Genomic DNA, 26,851 nt, shown 5'->3' on the forward strand with positions numbered 1-26,851 from the left:
GATCCCAACTCGTATATATACGAGGACACCCTTGGTACTGTTTCATTTCTCATCGTTATTGTCGTATCGACGGATATCCTTGATTTTCCACACAGCGCTGCGATTCAAAAATATTCTCTTCGATTTCTAAAATATTTTCAACTCCTCTTCATCTTAATCGGTGAGTTTAGAGAATTTTCTTGCATTTAAATTATAATGCAATCGATTATAATTTGAATTTTTATTAGAAGGCAATGTTGAAGTATAATTTTCTTGTGATTTTGTATACTAATTATATTACTTTTTAGTAATTTTTTATTATCTATTTTATTTTAATTTGCTTATATATTTTCATGATAATGTTATTTTTTATTTTTTCGCTTTGAAGCTACAACAAAAATAGAAATTTTAAAGATTTGTAAAATATGTGAATTTAATCGTATATTTTTATAATTTTAAATTTCATTAATTAAAATAGATTCGTTAAAGTAATTCACTTCTTCGTCAATATATTAGCTTATAATATTTATCGAATTTTCTATTAACTAATGAATGTGGAGGAAAAAGAGAGATAAAATATCTTTATTTATCTTCATTAATATTTTACCATAGTTTAAATCAACCTGATTGAAAATTAGGTGAAAATGAAACATTATCCCAATAAAATTTATCTATGTCTGTAATACATGTTATACATGTTGTATCTATGTCCTTCTTACTTAGAATATCTAATATATATCTATATATTTTCATTTTTCAAGATAAATATTATAATGTTTCACATGTTCCACATATTTTTTATCTTTTAAATTAGAAAATTAGTACAAATTTTGTAAAGATTTAAAAACGATCAAAGACCATTTATTTTAAATAGTCAAATACAATAATTAACAATTTAATAAAAACACATAAATATAGAAAAAAATATAGAGAATGATTTTATATGAGAAAATTTCATGTATAATATTTTTGTTCAAATTACTTTATGAACAAAAGTTCATAATTTCTATTGCAATTCTGTTGTTTCGAAAGTTACTTATACATTTTTCTAAATAATAAATTACTTCAGAGTTCTATTGTCAAGTTTATAGCAGAATAATTATTTTTGTAACATTCATAACGAATTAATATACGAATTTTCTAAATGCTGTTTATTGTTCGATGCTATTCAATTAATATGTATGCAAGTCATGCAAAGCACGAAGTTAAATGGTTTTAAATTATATAAATTTGATTTAATTTATTTACATGCCATATAAATTCGTATGTATAATTTTCTTGAAGAATTTATTAAAATAATAGGATCAAATTTACATATTTTTTATTTATATATAAATTATATTTTTATGATACTCAATTACAATCCAAATCGTTATATTTTCTTTAATTCTTTTAATTCTTTTAAAATAAACAAATCTTTTACAATAAACAATTAATTCTGTTAATTTGTAAACAGTTATTTAAGCCATAGATTTCTTCTCTCTTCTGAAGAATAAATGAATAAGTTCCTGTATGCTTTAATATATTTTCTTTTTTTTTTATTTTGTAAAATTGAAATTCGACTATTATTAAATAACATATAAATATATTACTATTGACGCTTCTATTTTTATTAATTGACTCAGAAATTGGCGAAAGAAAAACTGAAAGCTTTTTTTAAAATAAATACGTTTCCAGAGAAAGGAATTATTAATGGTCCTTTAATCGTTTTAAGTAAAATTTCTTTGTAGCTACGTCATGTTGTTGGTCTAAAAATATTTTTATCCAATCGATAACTCAAGTATTTTCCTACGAATAATTTATCGACGAAATGCCTTGAGAAAGTACGAAATTTTAAACAAGCCTTTTTTTTTTGCTTGAACAGTAGACACATTGTTTATCGATGTTTAAGTTTCAGTGTTGCGATATGCTCCATTTACAAGAAACAACAATGTATATTTTTAAGAAACTTACAATTTACTCAATATTTTTTAAATAATTCATTCCTGTAGATTACTTAATTTATAAAAAAAAATTCTTAAAAATAAAAATTTCTTTAAAGTTCAGAAAAAAGTTCAGACAAATATATAGCAGAAAATTATAGATACATAATTTACCTCAGCTATAAGTTAAAACAATGGCCATCAGCTGCAATTTATTCTCGTAGGCAAGAAATAAATTGTTTAATTCTTTCTATAATACATTTGGTACAAAAAGAAGTATAAAGGATTATAAATTTATTTATTAGATTATCTCATAAATAATACTATTTTAAAAGTTCAATCTCAGTTTTAGAATAATTTATTATAAACTTTTAAAACGAAATCAAATCGTAATGAAATTAATATGTTTATAATTCAAAAAGAAAAAACAAAATATTTTATTTTTGTATCAATGTATCGGTACAAGCATTAACGTAACCATATTATTGCATATATTTTAATAGAATTCGTTCCATTAGCGATAATAGCAAAACATATTTTCCGTGCTATCTTGATAACGACGTAAATATTTTATCAATCATATTATCATATATCATTTAAATGTTTGTATATCAATAACATTACGATATTTGATATTAAATCGAAGAAAATTATATAATAAAACTATTTTTCATCAATTAATAAAATATCTCGCAATCTTTTTTATTCTATTTTTTTCTTAAATAAAAAATTTAGAATTTTTTAATTAAGAAATTAGAAATGCAGAAAATGTGAGAGAAAATTTATCAAAACCAAGCATATACAAATATGTATTATTTTTAAAATGATTTATAGAAATTGCAATTGGATTATAGAATAAACTCGATGTGCAGTATAATAGTTAGATAATATGATAAGTTAGTGACATTTAAATTCAATGTGCATACAGTTAGTACTGATAAAGAATATATAGAAGGAATTATAAGCATATGTCACTCTAGTAATGAATTTTAACTAATACTTCAAAATCAATGTCAAATTATAGAGTTTTTCATATTTAATACGCTGCATAATTGAAAATTTGAATGAATTTTTATATTGCAATATATATTTACGGATTAGCTTGTTCAAAATATAATTTAACTGGTTTTACTTCGATTTAGAAATTCAATATCTACATTTCATTTTCAGAAAATTTGATAAAATGCCAATCAAGTTTTACTTAAAATCAATTTTACTGTTTATCATTGTTGGCTTCGTTGTTGGTACCGAAAACTACATAGATTACTCAGGTATGTAAAAAGAATTTGTATGTATTTCTATTCTTTTGAATATTTACTTAATATATTTAATTACACAATTTATTGAATATAACATAATTTGCTTGTAATTTAAATAAAATAAATAGCAATTTAAGCATCATATATTGTTAAAAAATGCTTCAGAATAATAAGGCAAATACTTAAATTTCTTACGATCACGTAATTTTATTTCCAAATATCTAATTCCTACTAATCTTTAAGATTGTAATGATTATATTAAAAAATAATCAATCTGCAATCAATTCATTCAATTTAAATACTTTCTTCTTGATGACTTGATAAGAAGAAATAAACAAAAATTTTCATTGGCAAAATTTGCTAATATTAATAATTTACAGATGAAATACCAGAAAAAATGCCAATAGAAAATATTCACGAACTTTATAGACTTCTGATGCAACGCAATGCTTTAGAAAATGCTAGACTTGGTGAAACTCCATTGGAACATTTAATGATCCGTAAATCTCAGCGATCACCTTCATTGCGTTTACGTTTTGGACGTTCTGATCCTCATTTATCTGTAAGTACGAATAGATATTTATTTCTAAATAATGATTATTTACATTTTTGAAAGTCTTGCATAGAATTGAGATTTAATCGTAATAAAATTTTTATAATATTCATATTTTTCAGATTGGAATTTTATCAAAACCAATAAGTGCCATTCCATCATCCAAATTCGATGATAAATGAACAAAAATGATTCGTTTTCCTTTTTTTTTTCTCCTCCTATATATAAAAATCGAATCCACTATTTATATTATATAATTATTAAAAATTAAAAATTGTACTTATTTTATTAATGTTTTACAACAATGATGAAAATATATATTTTCTTTTCCTCTTATCTCTATTATTCTTCGTAATTATTTATTAATTTCTATGTTATATAAATTAATGTATATACATATTATATAAAAATTATTTTTAATAATACAACTTATCGATCAATAAAAACATCTTACATTTTTTTTATGTTTTATTTCTTGTATGCTAAAAATTATTATTAATATAATTAATTATATTAAATTATTATGCTATTGTAAAAAATTAATTGCTTCAAAAATTTTTATAATGAATATAAAAATACAATATATATAATAATAGTGTGTTTGAAAAAAATTAAAGTCAAATAATAAAGAAATATAAAATAATAAAAGAAAAAAATAATAAAGAAATATAAAAAAAATATCAATTGAATCTTTATTAATCAATATTTTTCCAGCTATCGTGTAATTTATTTTATTTTAAACCTTAAATCTGATTAAACTTTATTAAAACTAAGAAAAGTTCAAATCGTTATAACTTCGAAAATAATGATTTCCGATTAATGAATGAACGATCAATATAAGCCCAGAACCTTCCTCTTTAAAATGTTTTTTGATTTATCTCAATATCACTTCTGGTTTTCGAGTAATCATCATGTAAAGGAAAAGGTAATTTTTAGTACTTTACTATCTTCATCTTCGTGATTTACTCTCTCGTTTTTCTGACCTATCTTAATTTCCAGACAAGCGACAGACTAGAAAAACATAATACGCAAATGTAATATGTATTTCCAAGAAAAGATATAGATCACGTGGTCGCAGATCCATTCATAATTTCCGTACTGTGTTAAATGCTATGGAAATGTTGAGTCTTTGTATTTCAATAACTACTTGATTTATCAGAATAATTTAAAAAATGCAATAAATGATATAATTTCCTTTATTTTCTAAATGACTCTTAATGAAGAAAAAATTTCTAATTTCTTTTTATGTTTTTTATATGAAAAGTTTTTTATATGAAGTTTCGTTTGTGATTATAATAATTTTATAAAATACTTCTTTTGCATAACTATATTTATATAATATTATATTTAAATATTATACATAATATTATATTTAATGCAGATACACATTAAATTATATAAAAAAATTGTACAAGCAAAATATTAATTTTGGAATTAATTTATTTCCTGTTAATTTTTATATAATTTAAAAATATTATTTAAAGTGTGTTGTCTTTGTAGAAGAACAAAGTTTCTTAAGTAAATACACTGCTTCCCTATTTTCATTAGTCAATTCACCGATATTTTTAAATTCTGGCCGTGATAAAATTTGACTTCGTGCGTGATCCACAGTTATAGAAAGTGGCATTGTTAAAATTTTTCGCCAATTCGTTTTTTCGTATTGGATTAGAAACTGGAAATAAAATAATATTATATTTCTTAAATATATATTAATATTATCCATTATATTTATTTTAATTAATTATAATTATTATTTTATATAATTATATTAATTTTACTGACTTGATCAAATGCAGTATCTTCAATATGGAACATTATATGAGTTAATGGTTTAAAAAGGGGTGTAATTTCAGGTATATCGTCCGTAAGCCTATCGACATTATTTTGCCTTAAATTATTCAATATTAAATCCGAAGCATGAATTAAAAATTCATGAACCACCTAATATAATATCATGTTAAACTCAATTTTTAAATTATTAAATTAAAATTTTTGAGCATAATAATTTATAATGTATATCTTTATTACATACCTTCAGAGCTTGACGTCCCGAACTGGTAAACAATAATTCATCGGTATATATCTCAATAATAGAAGACATATTTGTTTCATCAATACATGAATTTACATTCATTGTTTGCACACTAAAAAATAATAAGCGAATAAATAAACATTAATTCCAATAAATATACATGATTTATAATTTTAGATAAATTTTTTGTCCTTGTTATAAAATAATCTTACTTTTTTTTGACCAGTTGAAAAAAATCGTCAATTTGTGCAGTATGCTTGTTATCTTCATCTATACTACAAATAGCTTCAGCTAAAGTAGTCACAGTTCCTGATATATCATTAGGATTAAAAATATTTAATTCACAGTCTTTAAATGAACTATCTCCTACTTTTACTTCGCAATTTTTTGAGAATTCAATAAGGGCGGTATAAAGAGATGCACACAAAACATGAAGAAGAACATTTCCACCAATTGGATGACAATGGGCAGGAATATTATCATTTAACGCGAGTATAGTTTTCAAAATTGCAAGTGGTAATGTTACATATAACTCGGTGAAACAGCCAATCACTAGTGACATTGCCTGATACATACTAGCTCCTGTCTGAAAATTATTATATTATTTCATTGAATATTTTTTTAGAATTTTTAAGTATATAATTCAAACTTAGATTAAATCTTAAATATTATTTTATATATAATGTAAATCTATAAAATATTTTAAGTCGAAAAATTATTAATTTAGAAGCCATTCCAATTTTGTTATATAAATATAGTTATAATCGACTTATAACTTACTTTTACAGCTTTTAAAAGTATTTCAATAATTGGTTGCATCATATCCTTTAATGGATTTAAAATTGCATTTAACCAAGGAGGTCTTGATTGGTTCCAAACCTAGAAAAACATGTTCGTTTAATATTTTCAAATATTCTTATTCATTTACTTTTAAAAAAACAAATACCTGTTGCCGATCAAGATAATTAAACCACTCAGAATTTTGTTTCAAAGCTGGTATAATAACATAGCCAGGATCTTGTGCTGTATATGTTAAAATGTACATTAAACTATAAAGGCTCAATGCTGATGTTATTTTCATCGATGGGTTGCACATTGCACCACTACATAAAAAACCACCGCAATTCTCTTTATCGAGTTTCAATTTCTTTTCAAATTCGTTTTCACATGTAAAATTAGCACATTTATAAATGAGAGTATTTAATAATATTTTGGCTACTGCACAATTGTTCATAAAAATTATCTATGAAAATTTAAAAGTAGCATTTTTTAATTGTGATATTTAATTTAAAATATTTTTAACATATATATACAAAATATACACTTCTTCTAAATAATCTAAATAATAATTTTATAATATTTTTTTTATATTCAATTAAAAAGGAAAATCAAAAATTATTGTCATCGAAATCAAATAAACTCAAATGATATTTATTTTATAATATATTAATTTTAATATATCTAATTTTTATGCTATAAAATATCGCTGTAATATAATAAGCGTAATAACCTTCATTAATTGAGGCCAATTCGGCTGAGGTTGATGTCTAAGAATATTTAATTCTAAAATTACAAGTCGATTCGGAGATAGATTTGAAATGTATACATCAGAATCGATAGATCCTAATAAGTTTGGCGCGCATATTAATAACCAGGGAGCAGGTTCACGACGCGTTTGTAGAATCGTTAAATTTTCAAACCCAACTCGAAATACCTATGATAATAAATTTTTCATATAAAAATTTCATTGAAAATAAGATACATTAGATAAATTATCTTAAAAAATAAAAAGCATATTAATATTTGCACATATCTTACAGTATGTTTTAATACCTGATATAATTCTTGAAGAGGTGTACCTCTCAATAACAAGCAAATCAATAACTCATTACATTTTGTATGTATATCCCTAATAGCAGTAGGCAATTTATTTAATTTCATACCGATCATTTCATTAGCATTTGCACAAATAGCCAAAGCAAGATATCCTGTACAGCAAAGGACATTAAAAGCATCTGTCCAAAATTGTTCAGCTCGTGCCAAACTTGGTCGACCCTATTTATATTAGTTCATATTTATTTGTATTGGTATTATATATATATATATATGTATAAAATTATATAACTTTTTTCAATATTACATAAATAAATCTTGTTACAATAATAGATAGAGACTCGTTCAACATCCCAGAAAAAACGCGTTGAGCCATTTTTGGAGATACCGTACTCCATAAATCTGTTTTGGTTCCTGAAAAAAGTGTAAAAAAAAATATAAAAATATCATACCATTAAATATCATACAATTAAAAATATAGTAAAAAAATATTTCTTGTCAATATAATATATATAATGACAAACAAAAAAAAATTGGATAACATGATTAATTTTAAAATATCATGATATATATATATATATATATATATATATATCGATTTGAAGAATTAAAATTTGAATTAAAAATTTTAAAAAATATATTAGAATATTATTCATGATATAAATTTATATATAAATATATTATATATAAATAATATACTTTTTAATTTTATAATGCATGATAAATTATACACTTTATAATGCAATAAAATTATAATTACCATTCATATATAGCCACCACATTTGAATTACGAAAGAGCAACGTTCTCGTTCAAAAAATGATTTAGTATCATGCCAACTAAGAGAATCAGCTTCATTAAGTATATATAATGAAATTAAACGACAATGCAAATCCAACAATCGTTCTGCCACAGCTTCAGTCATTTCATGATAAGACTTATACGATGTGTTTAATTTCTCGCTATCAAAAATAAGAAATTTAATTAAAAAAAAAGAATTTACAATGATTTACTATGAATACCTTGATTGTAAAGAAATTAAATTTTTAGCCTGTTGATTATAACACCATAAAGAATTTCGTATTAATGCAGCTGCTCCTAAAGTAGCTGTTAATACTGTCAAATCTGCATGATCTAATGATTCTTGAATAAGTAAATGTAAGTGTTCTGAAATGATTTTATTACAAGATATTTATATCAAAATTTAAAACACATTTCCTTTAATAAACTAATTTGAATTAATTATTTAGATTTAATTTTTTATTTCTTCCAAAATTACATTTCTTTACCTAATAATTTATCGGCAGTATCAACAACAAGTAATACAAATTCAGAAGGTTGAATTTTTTTAATAACTTTCTCTTCACTTTCTACGATTGCAGAAGTCTCATTTTCCATTAAATTTGTCAAACCGGAATGACGTTCAAATGCAGCTTGAAAATCTGCTTCCCACCACATAATGATTTTAACAGCAGCGAATGAAGCATGCCTTGGGAAATCAAGTTTTCCGCCGCTTACACGCGAACAAATTGGCTCTTTCAACACGGTTTGCATTTCCTGCATCATAATATCATATGTATGATATTAACTGATAATAAATTCTTTATTATTTTGTAAAAGATTATTTTTATTACATTAAAAATAATGTAATATAATATAAAAAACTACCTGATAATATTGCATGTCTCGTTGTAACAAAATTCTAACACGATCTACTAAATTACCATCTTCCATAATTTCCATTTTTGTTATTCTCTCTTTGTTGATTCAAATAATATTCTTAGAATTATAAAAAAATAATAAATGATTATATACAATATTAATATTGTTTTAAATAAAAATATTTATTGATAATAAATTTTAAATAACATCGAATAATAGTTTCATATGTTATTTATTATTTACAAAAAACATATTTGATAATATAACATAATGATAATATAACAAACTACATTAATTCTGAATATATATGATTGAATATGATTCTGAATATGTGACAATATGTAAATTTTAAAATAAAATATTCTTGAATATTAATATCACATATGTAAAACACTAATAAAAATCAAAGAAAATAATATAAAATAATGTAAAGAATAATTAAAATATATGTGCCATTCTAGCATGCAAGTTAGTGTCAATATCTTATAAAGATATATAAGTACTCACATAAATATATTACAATGTTTTATCTATTATTGTTTATATACATAAATTTAGAAATTTTCAATTTTTTTAAATTTAGTTATTTTAATTAAAATTACAATTTGAATAATTAATATGTAATTAAATACACTTCAATATAATTTTCTTTTATTTTCCACTAAAGGAACATTTATTAAAATTTGTTTGATCTCCTATAATTGCTGGTATTTCGTCATCAAGTAATTCATGTAATGTTTTTCTATCATACTTATAAATCCATTTTCCATCTATAAAATCATATCGTTTTGGACCAGATTTTGGGGATGATAACCAAATTTGTCTATTTGGACTTTGACGATTTATAACATATGTGCCATGAGAATCACCAAATTTAACAGTTAAAACACCATCCTGTAACATTAATTATAGTATAATTAATTATAACTATAATAAATCATCATATAATTAATATATAATATATAATATGTATCATAATTAGTATACATTATAAGTTTAATATATTTCATTTGTAAAACATACTCCATATGATACATCTGCATCTGATAAATGTATTGCTTGCTCCACTAATTCATCAAAATATTCAGTTAAAGAAGTAAGTGTCTCATCAGAAACTTTTTCAAATTGTACAGATGTTAACTCTCTGTAAAAAAAATTTCATTTTTACATAATTGATTATTAATATTTTTTTTAAATATACATAAAATTATGGAAATAATATAAAATATTATTATATATATAAAATATTAAAATTCAAAATATTAATAAGAAAAACTTAATATAGAGTACTTAATATAAAATTTAGAATATTTTGTTATTATTATTTTAATATACTCACTGTGTAGATAAATTATTATTTGTGATTATGAACAAGTTTTTATTACAATGATTATGAGCAATTGATTCATAACTTAATATTTTTAAATCTTTACTTATATTTAAATTCTTTTTAAAATGTAGCATATGATAACCTATATTTGCTTGACATTTTATGTTGATTTCTTGTATTAAACATTTATTTATAATGCTTTTTACTAAATCATACGATAAAATTCTAAAAACACTATGTTTTATTGTACCTCTGGTTAATAGCATGATATAAGCTTTTTATATATTTTATATTGATTAAACAAGATGCCAAGACATCACATAATACACAGAATATTGTAGTAAAATTACGTATTTGAAGTTTTGTTACATTTTCTACAATTTAAATTTTAAATATTAATACAATAATTTTATAAAATTTTAGATTTCATGTTCAAAAATATCAATCTCTAATTTTTATATACTTTTATATTTATTTCCATAATTTCTAAAAAAATTATAGCTTAAATCTTCTTGGTATTTAACTTGCAGCGCCATCTCTTATCATGTACTCATTAATATTGTTACCAATAGTATATATAGACAAAGAGAGCTATTAACAAAAGTAGGACAGAGATAGGAAAAAATTATTGAAATCAACGCCATCTTCAGAGTGCCGCAAATGAAACACAAGAAGAAAGGACAGAAAATAATAGAAAAAGGATAGAGATAGGATAATTGACCTTCAGTGCCATCTCTTGAAGATTATCTGAAACTTCTCCTATTCAAGTTTTTAAATATCTTCGAGAGATGGCGCCATTTATCAATTTTTCTATTAATTCACAGAGTAAATAAAACAAGGAAAATGAATAATGAGAAAAAGACAGAGATAAAATAAAAATATTGAATTCAGCGCCATCTTCAGAGTGCCGCAAATGAAACACAAAAAGAAAGGATAGAAAATAATTAGAAAAAGACGGACATAGGATAAAAATTGACTGTCAACGCCATCTCTTGAATGTTAAAGACAACTCTTCTAAAAGAAAGTAAGAATTGATGAACAGCGCCATTGATAATTTTCAAAAAGTACTTATAGTATTCAAGAGATGGCGTATATAATCAATTCTTATTTTATTTCTATCCTTCTTCTACTATTTTCTATCCTTTCTTTTTGTGTTTCATTTGCGGCACTCTGAAGATGGCGCTGATTTCAATATTTTTACTATATCTTTGTCCTTCTTTATACTATTTGCTGTCTTTGTCTATTTATATTATAAAATATGCTCAAAAAACAATTTTATAACTAATTAATTTTATTATTCTGTTTTTTTTACTTATTAATTGATGTTATCTATATCTATGAATATTAATATTTATAATTAATTTATTAAAAATATATATATATATAAATAAATATATAATAATATAATTACAACATATAAATATTCTTACTTTTAATAGAATTATATTTAAATTCATTTTTATAAAAAAATCTCATAAATTGGTATTAGTTTTATTATGATAAAAAATATGAATTTTTTTAATTAATGATTTATTCATATATAGTCGATATTTTCATTATGAAATCAGTATATTGTTAGAAACACTTCAAGCAACATCATCTTTATATCGCATTTGATATTAGTATAGTGACCTTTGATATTAATATAAATAATTTCATTCTATTAATTAAATTATTGTTTTTAAGAAATATGTTTCATTTAAATACTTTTCTTGTTTCAATTTTAATATTTTTATTAAACTCAATCAGTTACTTTATATTAGTAAATTCTTATGTATTACCTACACCAGTTTTCGAACTTTTAGAGCCAAAAGGAATTCGTATATGGATACCAAGTAAGTAAATAATAAAAGCTATACATGTATTGTATATTGTATAATTATATGAATTAATATATAATGTGAATATTATTTAAATCACATATAAAAAATATGGATATACTTACAGCAATATGACAATTAGATAATTCCCTGGAATTCCCCGGATGTATTTACTTGTTAATTTTTTTTATGAATGGAACGATGAGTAATTTATGCAGAAAATATGTTAAATTAAATCTCATAATAAAAAAAAATTAAATAATTAGTAATATAATAAACAAAATAATTAAAAATTATAATAATTATAAATATTATATATGATAAAATTATATGAATAAAAATTATTTAAAAATTCCGCAAAATTAAATTACTGCAATTATAAATAAAGTATCATAAATGAAATAGAATAAAACAAAATTTATTTGCATTATCACATTATACATACGGATAACAAAGTTATATAAACATATAAATTCTATTATTCTAATATGTCTAATATATTTTTCTAATTATAATTCTAATTATAATTTTAATATTAATTTTTTAAAATTTCTTTTTTAAAAATTATTTCTTAAATTTTTTTAAAAAAATTGTTTAAATCAAAAAAGATAAAAAAAGATATATATAAAATTTTATATAAAATATTTTATATAATATTTTATATAAAATTTTAAAATATAGGATTAAGTTGTCGAAAATATTTGCATTTATGCATTATTCAGAATTTAGTTTATGCATTGAATTTAATATAATATGAATTTTTGTATTATAACAGATGAACAAGGCTTGAAATTTTTTGCATTTCAAGGAAATGTAAATAAAAAACTTCAATTAAATCAATTGGGAGAAATATCGGGTGAAGTATATAGAAAGAAAAACGAAAAATGGACCATTGAAAATAAAGATATAAATATAGTATCAGGAGACATTATACATTATTGGATTTATATACAAGTAAATGAAGCAATGCATATCAATGGAGAAAAAACTTGGACAGGTTTTACTCAATATTATATTTATTCAATATTATATCGTATTATTTTCATATATATAATTTTATTTTAATTTTAAAAGAATTATAAAAATGAATTTCATGATAATTAAAAAATAATATATAGAAATTACACATAATTATAAGAAAAGATAAAAAAAAAATATAAGAAAAATAAAGAATAATTGTATTTTTTAGTTCCCAATAAATTCACGAATTTATTATTTCACGAAAGTTTTGATTCCTTGAAAGATTCAGTTTGGAATCATGAAGTTAAGATACCATTAACTCCTGTGAGTAGAAGAAGAATATTATTTAATATAGAATATATTTAATAATTTATTTAACGTTACACATAATTATAAATATTCAATTTGTTATAAATATTTAATAATTATTTTAATAACTCTCTTACCATAGGATTATGAATTTTGTGTTTATCACAATGATCAACATTCATCTATATATGTTGAAAATGGATTGCTTAAAATCAAGCCACTGATATTAGAAAATCTTTATGGTGATAATGCAACTACATACGGAAAACTGATACTTAGTGGGTAAAAACATATATAAATTTTCAACACAACTTTTCGCACGGGAAACAATGTTTTCATCTTTTCTTAATTTTATTGCTAAATTTTTATGTGTTAGGTATACATATATTTATTCATCATCTTCTAAAAATAATTTGGAATTTTTTCATTTATTATAGATGCACTAGTAAGATTTCAGCAGAATGTGAACGTAAGGGTAAATCGTTCCATATATTGCCACCTATTTTGTCTGCTAGATTAAGTACAAAAAACACTTTTAGTTTTCAATATGGAAAAATTGAAATAAGGGCGAAGTTTCCTAATGGTGATTGGTTATATCCAGGTAAATATTAATATAATTGATTTTGATTGATTGATTCGATTTTTTTCTTGATCATCGATTTATATAAATACATATTTTTTAAATTAGAATATTGAACATTCATCAGAATAATTCATATCTTGAATTAATCGGCGATATATAAAAATATTAAATTTTAATGTTAAATAATTAAATAAACAAATTTCATTTAATTTTTATCAATGAAATAACAAATATTGTATTGTATTGTATTTATTTGCAATAGAAATGTGGCTTCAATCAAAGTATGATTATTATGGTCCCAACTATTCCAGTGGATGTGTTATACTCGGTCTTTCTCGTGGAAATGAAAATTTAGTTTCTACTGATGGAAAGATATACGATTCAAGAACATTAGATTTTGGATTACGAGTAGGAACAACAAAAAATCTTACAAATCATATAGTATCTCAAACTTTAGAAAATGGTCCAAGATGGACAAAGGATTTTCACACTTACACAACAATTTGGGATTCCAATGGATTTCAATTTTTTGTGGATGGCAAAGAATTTGGTAAATTGACTCCACAAGAAAATGGTTGGATGTATGGGAATAATTTCAACAAAATGGCTCCTTTTGATCAACAAGTATGTGCAAAAATATATTATATTTATGTAAATATATATAATTCATTTTTAAATGTTTATGACAAACTTTTATATTTTTCAACAAAAATTTATATTTTTCGTATAAATGTTTATTTTTTATAATAAATTGTTATTAAATAAATGAATTTTTAAAGTTTTATTTTTATATTTCATTTCTATATTTCAATTATGTAGAATATATTTTCAAATTAATAAAAATATATAAAAAAATTAATTCATTAAAAAAAAGAATATATAATTTTTAATAATTTCAATTTGTTTATGAAATATTGTTTTTTTAATAGTTTTATATTACACTCGGGCTAGGAGTTGGTGGTATTCGTGTATTTCCTGATGGGACAACTAGCTCAGGAAATGTAAAACCATGGAAAAATGTTGGAGCTAAAGTAAGAATGTTTTTTTACGAATATTTGCATGCAACATAAAATTTAAATAAATTCCACGAAAACAATTTTTTTGATATACTGTACATATTATATTATAGCTTAAGCATAATTATTATTTTGAATTCAATGTTAATTTTATTTTATTATTGTAACATTAACGAAATATAATTATTTAAGAAATTCTGGTATATTCCAGGCAATGTTGCAATTTTGGCATGCAAAAGATCAGTGGTTATCAAGTTGGAGAAAAACAAATAGTGAAGAAAATATCTTCGAAATTGATTATATTCGAATATGGTCACTTTAAAAAAATTAAAAAAAATATGTTATTATACAGATTTACTTTATTATATTAATTAAAGTAATTAAAAAAATGATAAATAAATTTGTAAATAAGCTATTATTTTGTAATTTAAATGTAAAATAATTTCTTATAATGATGTAATGCATTTTATATATTGAAATAACATAACATATTAACTAACATAACAAATAATATAAAATAATATAATTATAACTAATTGATAATTAATAACACATAAAAATATTAAATATAAATATATATAAATATCATATGCATAAAATATAAAATATAAAAATTATTTTAAATAGTAAAAGGATTTTGAACTTGACTCTTCCTCCAAACCGGTTTATCTTGAATAACATTAAAAAAAATTAAAGGAACTTTCATTTGGTTCACTGTATACCTAAGTGTGTAGAGTATAAAAATTAATTGATAATAAGGATTTTCATATTTCTTATCTTATTATAATTTGTCAAAAATTTTAATATTTTAATTTTTCGAAATATTATAATAAATAATTGTGACATTTTGTACATTATATCTCAAATGACAAAATTAATTATCTTTTTTATTATGATTATAATTCATTTAATTTATGGATTAAACAATGACAAATATTATCATTCAAATTATTCTAGTAAGTATAACAATTTTACGAAATATATATCATATTAACAAATATAAAATTCACTCTTCATATTTTATTAATATTTATAAATTTTCATATAAAATAATAATAATTAAAAAAATTTATATATATAATTAAACAATTAATTTTTATATTTAAATATATATATTAAATATTTTATAAATTTTAATAACTTTTTTTCCTTAAAAATCTAATAATTATATTTTATTATTTAGAATAAAAAATTATATTCATTTTATTTAACATGTTTTATGTATTTGTAGGATATGAATTTATTTTACACAAATGCATAGCCAGTGCTCAATTAAATACGAGACAAAATAAACAAATATCAAATACTAATTCAAATAAACTTATTGAAAATCTCTTACACAAAGCATACATTCCAATTATTATGCGAGAAAAGAATTCAACTATTTCTTCAAATGTAAAATTGAATAATAATCATTTATTTAATAATTCTGAAATAAGTTACAGCAATTTAAATGAAAATCCATCTTTCAAAAAAAAATAGAAAATATATTTTTAAGAACTTTAAATTTTTAAAACTTTAAATCAATGAAAAATTTATCATTTATATTTACAAAAAAAAATTTGTTACCAAAATTTAAAAATGATACTAATAAAATTAAAAATTCATCTTTTGATTTTATAGTTATTAAATCAACAATATAAATATAATTTTTCGATATACAATAATACTATAATGTAAAATTATATAACATATTATTATATCATTAAATAAAAGAAAAAAAATTATTATTATTATGATTATTATTATTTATCAAATATTATTGAAAAAAACAAAATTAATATTCAAATGCAATTTATTTGTCTATTTTCTATAAAAATGTAATGTAATAACTTATTTTATTCATTATTATGAAGATGTTGCTTGTTGAATTTTTTCTGGTAAAGTTTGTAATTCCACCTACGAAATAAAATCAATAATTTGTATTTTATATTTAAAAATGAATAAATTAAATCATACCTTTGTAATTTTCATTGCTACTCCTTCTGGAAGATTTCTTTCTATATATTCTAAATATGTATCTGCAGTTGAACCAGTTAATTTAAAAAGGTCAAGATATCTATAATATGTTCTTGTTTCATACTGAACTCGATGTTTTTTATGAACATGAATAGACTTAAGTACTGTTAATCTTTCATGGATAGGCTTTCGTAGTGTAATACTATTAATTTTAACATAACAATTTTATATTTTTTTATATATAATTTCAAAAATATAAATTTTTAATTATAACTTACTGTCTACCAACAATGATGTCTAAATAATTTGCTGCCATAACAGCAAATTCTCCATAGCTTTTGAGAACTGCAGGATCATTTCCTCTCATTTCAATTTCTAATTTTTTATAAAGTTTATCAGGCTCATCAGACTAAAATGTGTTATATTTTAAAAAATATATAAATATATTTATAAATTCTTATAAATACAATGATTATCATAATGAATTTAATAAAAAATTCAATAATAATAATAAATTTTATTTATTATTTAGTCTTAAGAAATAATATATGTATTTATGAATAAAATATCTAATTACATAATTGGGATCATCAGATGTATTTGATGATCCAGGTAATGCTTCAATAGTATTCTCGGAAATATCAATTTTTTGATATTGTGAATTTTCATTTGAAGTTTCAGATTGCTGAGAAATTTCATTTATGTCTTTTGTTAAAGTTATATTTGAAGTCTTATCTGAATTTTCAATATTAGTTGAATATAATATATATTGAAGTGATTTGTTATAATTTGATTTTATATTATACAAATTTCTATTTATAATATTATGTAAGAAAGGAAATGCCTAAAAAATATTAGAGGTTAATTTTTAACGTAAACTTAAATAAAGCTTTTTATTTAATATACCTTTGAATGAAACATTTGTTGTTTGTTGTTTTTATTTATTATTAGATAAAAAGATTAATTAAGGCTTTATTATCTTACATTGAATAAAATTTAGATATAAAAATGAATATTTTTTCTTTGACATATATACAATTTATATTCCGCGCACTAATTCTATATGTGTATAAATAAGAGAAATCGTGGAAGTCACATGTACTAAGTACTTATTTATTATGTTACTCAATATTCATATATATTATAGTACTTATTAAGTATAGTAAATAAATGATTCATCATAATAAATAGAACATATTTTTATATGAAATGAATTCAATCAAAAATTTTCTTTTCTCTTTTTAAGAGTTATTATTAAGGCTTAATTTGTAAGTGGAAACATGTCCTAATTAATAACAACATTTATTATTTTATTTATTTATTAATAGAGATAAATAATCCACTGATGTTTATAGTCTCTGTAGTCTCTATATTTTTTTTTTTTTTTTAGTATAAAGAATAAAATCGTAGATCTGATTTATTCTATATGATAAAATCAAAAAATATCAATTTAATGTCTTTTCTATTTTTTCTGATTATAAATCTAATAATATACTTAATTAAATTATTTGAGTTTTTAAAAATAAAAAATATTTTTTTTATATCACTAATCTAATGTATCATTATCATTAACATGTCTCAAATGAATATTTAATATATGTCATGAAATCGAATATGTAAATAAAATATATAACTAAAATTAAAAAATACTTTAAAAAATACAATCCTATTTATATTATGATCAGAAATTATATTTTATATTTCATACTTGATAAAAATAAAATTTATTAATCAATAATTTCTAATCTATCTAATTATTAATTTAAATCAATTTTTTTAACAAATATTTTACCAAATATTTTTATTAAATACATTTGAATTCATTAAATTTTTTTATGTAAATGCAGTTTTATTTGAAAAGTACAATATAAACTTACTTTTTACATTGTCTCAAAGGAGAAGTATTTAAAACATCATTTTATAATAGCACATTAGATAGCACATTATTTATAAATTATTATTATTTTAATAATGTTTTTAATATGAAGATAACAAAATATAACTATAAAAAACAAAAGTGAACATTTATTCACATTGATCATAATTACTGATGATAATCTTATAATATAAACTTGAACATTTTAAGATTCAAGTGTATATATAATTATTTATTTTATAAATCTTAAATATATTCTATACTATTATTAAAACAAATGTAAATTCTCCTTTGTGACGCATGTAATAAACTGACATTTTGTAAAAATATTTGAAACAATAAAATTATTGATAATTAACATTATCATTAACTTAAATAACACAAATTTTAATATGAACTTTTGAATTGAGTTGTAGAAAAAGAACGTTGTGATTGAAAATTAGAATTTTTAAATTGCCAAGATCCTATAGTATTTCCATTTTGCCAACCAGTAGATGTAGTTTTCTTATCAATATTATCTTGAGGAAGCCAATGTGATTCTCCAACATTTTGATTACTATTATTTTGCCATTGAGCTTTTGTACCAAAAGATAATCCTTTATTTTGCCAATTATCTTTATTATTTTTTGTCCATGAATCTCCTTTTTGTTGTTCATTTTCTCGTATCCATGTGTTTGATGTATTAGTATTTTCAAATTTAAGCCATCTTTCTTTTAAATCTATAGCACCATCATCTCCCCAAGGATCTTTCGCATCTTCTGGTAAATCATTTAAATCTTCTTTATCACATTGTTTCCAAGAGTCTTTAATATTTAATAATTCCCACCTAGCTTGTTTTTTATTATCTATCCAAGATTCTTTACAATTAGTGAAACTTTCTTTACCGCGAATATTCCAATTATCATTACTACTGCTGGGCATAGATGACCATCTATTATCAGAACTTGATGACCATGATTCCTTCATCATAGGTTTTGTGTGTAAAGTTTGTTTAGAATTCCAAGAATTTCCATCATTATTCCAGGTATCATTGCGAATAGGATCTTTAACAGTTTCCCACTTTTCTTGATAAAAAGTTTTACGACGCCTATCATTATCCCAATTATTATTGGATGTTGGTGTTTTTTCAATTTGCCAAATATTTTGTTCAGACATGTTTCGTTCAACAGGTCGAGACCAAGTTTGTTCAATGGCTCCTCTACTTGGTATATCCCAATCATCAATAAACCTTGATGGTGACATTTGTCGTCTTTGAGGAGAATGTTGTTGTCTTGGTGATAACGTAGAACGTTCAAAAATCAATCTATGTGGTGATTCTGCATGTCTCATTGTTGATGTTTGCTGTCTAGAAAATATTTCTTGTCTATTAGAAGATATCATTCGATTAGGAGATGGAATTTCTCTTCTTAAAGGAGACATTGGACGTTTCATTGATGATGATTGTCTTCTAGGAGATGCAGTAGATCTCATAGGAGATATTTGTCGTGGTGAAATTTGATGTCTTAATGGTGACATTGGGCGATTCATAGTCATTTCAGTTCTTCGCGGTGAAAGTCGTCTCGGTGACAAAGGTTGTCTTAAAGGTGACATTGGTCGTCGTACTGGAGATATAGGACGCCTTATAGGAGAACGTTGTCTATACACAGGTGACATAGGACGGCGAAGAGGAGAAAAATGTCTTCTTGGAGGAGAACATAAACGTCTTGGAGGTGATAACAATGGACGTTTAGGAGAAAGTCTTTTTGGAGGAGTTACACGATGTTTAACAGGAGAATTTTGTCTTCTCATAGGTGAAATTGATTTTTTCATATTTCCTACTTCATTCCAACGATTTTTTTCAAAAGCTTTATCTCTATTTTGATCTATTTCAACTTGAAACGATCTGCTAAATCGTTCAGGTGTTGTACGGAATGATCTTTCTTCTTTATGATCAATTGTTTGTAATATTGGCAGGATTGTATTTGGTTCTAAAGGTGGTATATTATGATATTTTTTATAAATCGGTTTTGTTATAGGCTCTTCATCATTTAGAAATCTCTTATTTGGCATTGTAATTAGAATATCCTGGGAACCCATTTCTTGAACATAACGACCTTTCAAAATAGAATCATTTTGCTTATTTTCTCTTTGATCCGAATTTATATTTCCCGGTGAAGCAATACGATCCCAAACAGAACGAGGTAATTGACTTTGAAGTTTATTTGTTTGTTCTAAAACCATATTTAACATATTTTGTAATTGTTTTGCGGTATTTATATCTACAGTCGGTGCTGGTCCGCTTAATTTTTCCTTTGCTATTTCTAAAAGAGCTTGATGTTCTTTTACCGTTTGAGCAATATCTATATCCAGTCGATTATTAGATAATCTTTCTCTTAAATCAGTTTGTTCTTTAGGTTCTCGCATTTTTTTTTCGTAAAAAGGATTAACACATAATTGTGGACTTTCTGTATTCCAATCTTTTTTCTTTTTTGCTGCTATATCTAATATTAAAAAAATTAAGATTATAAGAATTAAATAATTAAATTTTTTGTATTATAAATTAAAAAATATTATTCTATTACTAGAATTTTAGATTTTTCTTATATTTTTTAAATATAAACTTACCTATATGCCATGGTTTAACACCTATTTTATTAAATTTTTTTATCAATTTTTTTGGTGGTGTTTCTCCTTTGTCTGGAGAATGAGAACGTTTTCCTTTAAACTTATTTTTTGGAAAGGAATTCTCAATATTTTTTGTATAAAATACTTTTTTTATTGATGTTTTCGACTTTCTTACCGGATTTTTTATTAATTTATTAAAATTTATTTTAGTTTTTAATTCAAGTCCTTTACCCAATGTTTTATCTGTTTCATCAACATTTTGTTCATTTTCTTGAATAATTTTGGTTTCTGAATTTTTTACATCTTCCTCTACAGTTTTTTGAAACCATAGCTGATTAAATTTGTTTATCATTCGACGCTGCATTAAAATAACTGCTTCAAAATGAGGACCAATAGGTAAAGTATCAACAACACATGCCAAAACAGGAATAAATGCTGATCCATGACCATGATCTCCAGGTCGAGCTAATTCTAATATAGCACGTACCGATTGTTTAGTTAATGTTGTTATCATTACTATTCGTTTAAGAGATGGAATTTTTCTAAGAGCTGTCATTACCTCAATTGCTGTAAAAAATATTATATATATATATACTACTATATATAAATATGTATATATTCAAGTATTATTCTAAAAAATTATTATTAAATTATTAATTATTCATAATATTAATTTTAACTTATTATTTGTGAAATCAGAAGAAATGTGATAAAATTATTCAATATGAATTTCAAAATTTTAAACATTATATTTTATATAAAAGTTATTTGTTCATATTTTTATATGTTTATATACCTCGACCAATATTAGTATTTGCATTAATTATCGCACATGTTTTACGATTTTTTACCGCTGCAATAATTTGATTTGTTACTTCAGAAGGAGATCCCATTATGAATGAAGCATTTTTTATGTTATTTAATTCACATGTCATTTCAGCTTCTTCTACCTCTGATGGAGAATCCACTCCTATAACTTGTTGACATTTCTAAAATTAAAAATCATAAAATTTAGAATAAAAATATGATAATTAATAATAAAAACATTTTTTTTATTTACAGATGCCATCATCAATCCAATAAGACCAATACCACATCCTATTTCAAGTACTGTTGTTTTTGGACTAGGTGCAAGTAAATCTATTACTGCATTTGCCACATTTTCTGCTCCTGCAGAATTTGACCAAAAATTTGTTTTAGGTGCAAGTTGGACTTTCAATCCTCCAACAATTTCATCCAAAGCTTCTGATCCAACTAGAAATGTTGTATCCGTAACAGCAGTACCATCATATCTAATATTAAATAAAAAAATAAATTAATAATATATATTACTTATTTCTTAATAAATGAATGAATATTACATATTCACAACTTAATATAAAATTTTTCAATTTTTAAAAATACTATTATGATTTTATATATTAATTTTATAAATTATTCTTACCTATTTGTAGACTTGCAATATAGAGATTTAACATTGCAATCTTTTCCAGGTCCAGATTCATAAACTTGTTTCAGCCTATCCATTGTAGAACGAGTAATATTTTCTCCAGTTGCAAATAACATAAGTTCATCCATACTATTACAACGTACTACCAACCATAACCAATCTTGTTTTCCTTCATTATTTGTGTCTTTTTTTGATTCTGTATCTATAGATACATCATCAGAAAAATTTTCATCTATAGAATTTTGTGAAGTTAATTGTTCTGTTGTTTGAAGAAAATCTTCAAATATCTATGTAAAGAAATACAATTTGATTATAATACAATAATTATATCATAATTCATCATTAATAATTATATCATTATTCATCAAACTTAGAAATATAAACAATATTTAAATATTTATAATTTATTTATAATATTTAAAATAATATATATATTTATTTAAAATAAAAAAAATCTAAATCTATAAAATAATATTAAACATACTTTTACAGCACGCAATACAAAAGGTGGAAATTGAGATTCATTATTTATATTTACACCCCATGCTCCACTAGCTTCCAACTTCCAAATTATTTTTTTATCTTTATTAAAAGAACTATCAGAATTTTCTATTTTTGTAATAGATTCATGTATTTCTTTTCTGTTGCCTAAACATAAATTTCATCATTTTGCTTTTCTTCAATTATTAAAATAAGTGTAATATATATAAAATATAAACAAATACAATAAATACTTACAAATAAATTTCCAACGATTAGTATAAGGTTTATCTAAACAACAGCGCCGGGAAGGTTTTAACTTACAAAGAGGAGATCCATTTATCTTTTCTTCATACTCTAACCATTTTTCATAACATGGGTAAGAAATTCCTAAAACTCTAGCTACTTTTGAAAGTCGTTCTTTTATAATTGTTTCTTTTTCAATAAGCTATAATAAATTGATAAATTAAAACAATAATGAAAAAATATATTGGATATATCAATTTATTTATTCAATATTACCTTCTGCTCATACCAGTCATTTTCTGTACATTTTTCTTCTTTTATTTCTTGCTTTATTTCTTTATCTAAAATGTATAATGTTTTTTTATCAACATTAATATTTTCATTTGTATTATTGTCTTTAATAAGTTTATTTTCTGAATTAGAAGATTGATTTTTTATATCTGTTTCTAGTAATTGATTTCCTGTACATTCTTCTGGTAATTGGAAATCTGTAGAATCTAATACAATATTTTCAATTTCATCTAAATGATGTAAGACATCTTCATCTGTTACATCTTTTTGTTGATCTAATTGATCTAAAGTAATATCAGCAGTAAAATCAATTGATTCCATAGTTGATTGTTGCTGACATTTATTTTCTGTGTTTGATGTATTGTTTTGATCATTATTATTTGAATTATTCGATAGTATATTATCTGTTAAATTTGTGAAACTTTCTGAAACTTCTTGATTTTTTTCCATATCTATATCTTTGTTTTTCTCTATATTTGTGCCTTCAATTTTTCCAATATCTTCTAAATTTTCCTTTTTTTTTATTTTTATATTTTTGTTTTCCTTCATATTTGTATTTTTAATATGATCTACATTTTTATTTATTACATTTTTATCTAAAGATTTAATACTTATAAATTGTTTTTCTATATTGTTCAAATATTTAGATTGTTGTATATTATTAGATGTATCTTCTTCTTCGATACATTCATCTACTACTTCATAATTTTCTCCTTCAATTGTAACTGCTCCTGAATTTTCTGTAATATATATTTATTCTTAACTATAATAATTTATTATAACTTATGTATAAAAAGATACAAATAATTATCTATTATCTTTAAATTTAATCAATCTTTTTCTAATGTATATTTGATTTTTAATAATATATTGCAAGATTTTAAAAATATGCATGACAAAATATGAAAACATGTTAAAGCAAAATATTGTATTATAAAAAATAAAAACTTACCCATTCTTTTACCGATATTTAAATGTGAATGCTCAGTCTTAAGATCCGTAAGACAAATGACACTTGGATCAAAATATTATTATATTTAATATTAATAACTAAGTTTATGAAACAAATAATGTACATATAGAATCAATAATAGAATTAAATAAATCTTTTATTAAATAGTTCGCTGTTATTGTAACTGTAATTCTTACAGCTTATCATGAACATTTTATCCACTACAATACATTTTACTTACATTTTTCATTACCAACATCGTAATATTTACAAAAATAAATTTTTTACCCTGTATAAAAGTATATACATATATATATTACTATATAATGTCTTAATAATCTAGTGTTTTATTTTTTCAAATATTCTTATTTAAAGTATATTCCGTTGCAAGAGTTTTACATAATTTCTTCTTTATTTCATTGTATTACTCTATATCAATAAAATTTGATTGCGCGATGGGGAATGATGAATATGGCGTTCCAAAAACAATCTACTAGTGTAGAGTTAAAAATTCTAGTCTTAAATTCATATTAAAGATTATATATAAATATTATTTATAATAATTATTTTTTATATTACAGTATATTTTTATTTTCAAAGTCTTTTTTATATTATATATATATGTATATATATATTATTAATAAAATATAAAGATATATAGAAATTTTATATTTAGGAAAATCTTAATATATGACATCTTAAAAAACCCTAGAATTTTTAAAATAGGTATTTTTTATATATATATAAAAAGAATTTAATATTTAATTCAATATTATGAATAAAAATATTATATTATAAATAAAATTATAATGATTTATGTTTATTCATATTAAAATTTTGATATAATATAAATTTTTAATAAATTATATTATTAGAAAAATTTTTATTAAAAAATAATATATTTTTTTTAAATTTATTGGAAAATATATATTTATATAAATACATTATTTTAAAACAAAATTATGTTTTTAGAATAATATACAATAATAATTTTAAAGTAGTACAAATTTTTATTTTTTATACATGTATATAATTAAAATTAAATATATAAATGATATTTTGTAATGTTTAATCTTACAAAATGTACTTTTAAAATGAAAGTAAGTTTTAATTTTATTTTTTTATTAAATACAATTCTTTTTCATTTATAAAAATTTAATCATCCACCTTTTGGTATATTCAATATGGCGCGCTTTCTAAAAATATTTATAAGCAGATATAAATATATAGATAAAAATATATAAATACATATAAATAAATATATATATAAATATAAAAATATAAATTATTATATGTATTACATAATAATTTATTCTAAATTACAAAGTATTGAATTTTAAATATATATATATATATATATATATATATATATATATAAATATATATATATATTTTTAATAAGATGAAATTTAAAAAAAAAATTATAATTTTTTTTAAATTCTTAAAAAAATAATTTAAAAAAAATTATGATTTTTTTTAAATTCTTAAAAAAATAATTTAAAAAAAATTATGATTTTTTTTAAATTCTTAAAAAAATAATTTAATATTCAATTTAATTTATAATATAAATATAATATAAATATTGGTTTGTAAATAACATTTCGTAAATAAATTAATATTAATTAATAATCTTTATGCTATATATTAATGATTCATTTTTGTATATAAATTATGAATTACAAGCAATTCTTTTTTTTCATAAATCCTCAATGAATATTAATTAAAATGATTCATTGC

The 26,851-nt window shown here is 21.8% G+C and overlaps 6 protein-coding genes and 2 long non-coding RNA genes across 9 annotated transcripts; 4 read left to right on the forward strand and 4 right to left on the reverse strand.

Annotated features, from left to right (window-relative positions):
- LOC107999041 (short neuropeptide F-like) lies at positions 1-4,049 on the forward strand. The gene is made up of 4 exons (XM_017058674.3): positions 1-160; positions 3,072-3,172; positions 3,541-3,722; positions 3,836-4,049. Exons 2-4 carry the CDS (start codon positions 3,085-3,087, stop codon positions 3,893-3,895), a joined length of 330 nt encoding a protein of 109 aa, XP_016914163.1. The 5' UTR covers positions 1-160; positions 3,072-3,084; the 3' UTR covers positions 3,896-4,049.
- A 1,086-nt stretch (positions 4,050-5,135) lies between these two features.
- Positions 5,136-9,884, reverse strand: LOC107999074 (uncharacterized). 2 transcript variants are annotated; one of them, XM_017058733.3, is made up of 14 exons: positions 9,746-9,884; positions 9,245-9,355; positions 8,866-9,133; positions 8,599-8,743; positions 8,339-8,538; positions 7,886-7,992; positions 7,579-7,800; positions 7,256-7,459; positions 6,692-6,988; positions 6,526-6,624; positions 5,958-6,331; positions 5,746-5,857; positions 5,496-5,654; positions 5,136-5,385 (listed from the first exon to the last, which is right to left on the reverse strand). In XM_017058733.3, the coding sequence occupies exons 2-14, from the start codon at positions 9,317-9,319 to the stop codon at positions 5,188-5,190; spliced, it is 2,460 nt and encodes an 819-aa protein (XP_016914222.2). In that variant the 5' UTR covers positions 9,320-9,355; positions 9,746-9,884; the 3' UTR covers positions 5,136-5,187. The 2 variants fall into 2 exon arrangements, 1 of the variants encoding a protein (XP_016914222.2); XR_001766291.3 differs by having other exon boundaries at positions 5,163-5,385; positions 5,496-5,583.
- On the forward strand, positions 8,403-9,195 carry LOC133666026 (uncharacterized). Its single transcript, XR_009829542.1, has 2 exons — positions 8,403-8,734; positions 8,959-9,195. It is a non-coding gene; the product is annotated as an uncharacterized LOC133666026 (long non-coding RNA).
- On the reverse strand, positions 9,402-11,120 carry LOC107999075 (frataxin homolog, mitochondrial). The gene is made up of 4 exons (XM_062073975.1): positions 11,032-11,120; positions 10,578-10,942; positions 10,262-10,382; positions 9,402-10,132 (listed from the first exon to the last, which is right to left on the reverse strand). The coding sequence occupies exons 2-4, from the start codon at positions 10,832-10,834 to the stop codon at positions 9,890-9,892; spliced, it is 621 nt and encodes a 206-aa protein (XP_061929959.1). The 5' UTR covers positions 10,835-10,942; positions 11,032-11,120; the 3' UTR covers positions 9,402-9,889.
- A 1,012-nt stretch (positions 11,121-12,132) lies between these two features.
- Positions 12,133-15,671, forward strand: LOC107999037 (beta-1,3-glucan-binding protein). The gene is made up of 8 exons (XM_017058670.3): positions 12,133-12,403; positions 13,164-13,385; positions 13,578-13,672; positions 13,800-13,939; positions 14,095-14,258; positions 14,503-14,864; positions 15,170-15,271; positions 15,468-15,671. The coding sequence occupies exons 1-8, from the start codon at positions 12,259-12,261 to the stop codon at positions 15,576-15,578; spliced, it is 1,341 nt and encodes a 446-aa protein (XP_016914159.2). The 5' UTR covers positions 12,133-12,258; the 3' UTR covers positions 15,579-15,671.
- A 1,362-nt stretch (positions 15,672-17,033) lies between these two features.
- Positions 17,034-18,261, reverse strand: LOC107999068 (small ribosomal subunit protein uS10m). Its single transcript, XM_017058727.3, has 5 exons — positions 18,122-18,261; positions 17,793-18,059; positions 17,494-17,624; positions 17,216-17,417; positions 17,034-17,155 (listed from the first exon to the last, which is right to left on the reverse strand). Exons 1-5 carry the CDS (start codon positions 18,134-18,136, stop codon positions 17,105-17,107), a joined length of 666 nt encoding a protein of 221 aa, XP_016914216.2. The 5' UTR covers positions 18,137-18,261; the 3' UTR covers positions 17,034-17,104.
- Positions 18,262-18,296: 35 nt separating this feature from the next.
- LOC133666027 (uncharacterized) lies at positions 18,297-23,114 on the forward strand. The gene is made up of 2 exons (XR_009829543.1): positions 18,297-18,483; positions 22,758-23,114. It is a non-coding gene; the product is annotated as an uncharacterized LOC133666027 (long non-coding RNA).
- Positions 19,000-25,585, reverse strand: LOC107999067 (uncharacterized). The gene is made up of 9 exons (XM_017058726.3): positions 25,115-25,585; positions 24,148-24,902; positions 23,884-24,073; positions 23,630-23,793; positions 23,140-23,432; positions 22,756-22,987; positions 22,492-22,684; positions 21,696-22,262; positions 19,000-21,571 (listed from the first exon to the last, which is right to left on the reverse strand). The coding sequence occupies exons 1-9, from the start codon at positions 25,116-25,118 to the stop codon at positions 19,479-19,481; spliced, it is 4,491 nt and encodes a 1,496-aa protein (XP_016914215.1). The 5' UTR covers positions 25,119-25,585; the 3' UTR covers positions 19,000-19,478.
- Positions 25,586-26,851: the final 1,266 nt, after the last annotated feature.

Source organism: Apis cerana, linkage group LG4 (genome assembly GCF_029169275.1).
Source record: "Apis cerana isolate GH-2021 linkage group LG4, AcerK_1.0, whole genome shotgun sequence".
Lineage (NCBI taxonomy): Eukaryota > Metazoa > Arthropoda > Insecta > Hymenoptera > Apidae > Apis > Apis cerana.

What these genes read in the sequence shown, in the direction of transcription:
- LOC107999041 (XM_017058674.3), top strand. Translation starts at nt 3,085, where the DNA reads ATGCCAATCAAGTTTTACTTAAAATCAATTTTACTGTTTATCATTGTT. An exon ending in AAACTACATAGATTACTCAG is followed by an intron (nt 3,173 to 3,540) that starts GTATGTAAAAAG and finishes AATAATTTACAG; the next exon opens with ATGAAATACCAGAAAAAATG. An exon ending in GTTCTGATCCTCATTTATCT is followed by an intron (nt 3,723 to 3,835) that starts GTAAGTACGAAT and finishes CATATTTTTCAG; the next exon opens with ATTGGAATTTTATCAAAACC.
- LOC107999074 (XM_017058733.3), bottom strand. Translation starts at nt 9,319, where the DNA reads ATGGAAATTATGGAAGATGGTAATTTAGTAGATCGTGTTAGAATTTTG. An exon ending in GAGACATGCAATATTATCAG is followed by an intron (nt 9,134 to 9,244) that starts GTAGTTTTTTAT and finishes ATTATGATGCAG; the next exon opens with GAAATGCAAACCGTGTTGAA. An exon ending in GTGGTGGCTATATATGAATG is followed by an intron (nt 7,993 to 8,338) that starts GTAATTATAATT and finishes CACTTTTTTCAG; the next exon opens with GAACCAAAACAGATTTATGG.
- LOC107999075 (XM_062073975.1), bottom strand. Translation starts at nt 10,834, where the DNA reads ATGCTATTAACCAGAGGTACAATAAAACATAGTGTTTTTAGAATTTTA. An exon ending in AATAATAATTTATCTACACA is followed by an intron (nt 10,383 to 10,577) that starts GTGAGTATATTA and finishes TTTTTTTTACAG; the next exon opens with AGAGTTAACATCTGTACAAT. An exon ending in ATGCAGATGTATCATATGGA is followed by an intron (nt 10,133 to 10,261) that starts GTATGTTTTACA and finishes TTAATGTTACAG; the next exon opens with GATGGTGTTTTAACTGTTAA.
- LOC107999037 (XM_017058670.3), top strand. Translation starts at nt 12,259, where the DNA reads ATGTTTCATTTAAATACTTTTCTTGTTTCAATTTTAATATTTTTATTA. An exon ending in TGGAGAAAAAACTTGGACAG is followed by an intron (nt 13,386 to 13,577) that starts GTTTTACTCAAT and finishes TGTATTTTTTAG; the next exon opens with TTCCCAATAAATTCACGAAT. An exon ending in TTAAGATACCATTAACTCCT is followed by an intron (nt 13,673 to 13,799) that starts GTGAGTAGAAGA and finishes CTCTTACCATAG; the next exon opens with GATTATGAATTTTGTGTTTA.
- LOC107999068 (XM_017058727.3), bottom strand. An exon ending in CATCTGATGATCCCAATTAT is followed by an intron (nt 17,625 to 17,792) that starts GTAATTAGATAT and finishes AACACATTTTAG; the next exon opens with TCTGATGAGCCTGATAAACT. An exon ending in TAGCAATGAAAATTACAAAG is followed by an intron (nt 17,156 to 17,215) that starts GTATGATTTAAT and finishes TTTATTTCGTAG; the next exon opens with GTGGAATTACAAACTTTACC.
- LOC107999067 (XM_017058726.3), bottom strand. An exon ending in TTGTATTGCGTGCTGTAAAA is followed by an intron (nt 23,433 to 23,629) that starts GTATGTTTAATA and finishes TTCTTTACATAG; the next exon opens with ATATTTGAAGATTTTCTTCA. An exon ending in TTGGATTGATGATGGCATCT is followed by an intron (nt 22,685 to 22,755) that starts GTAAATAAAAAA and finishes TTTTAATTTTAG; the next exon opens with AAATGTCAACAAGTTATAGG.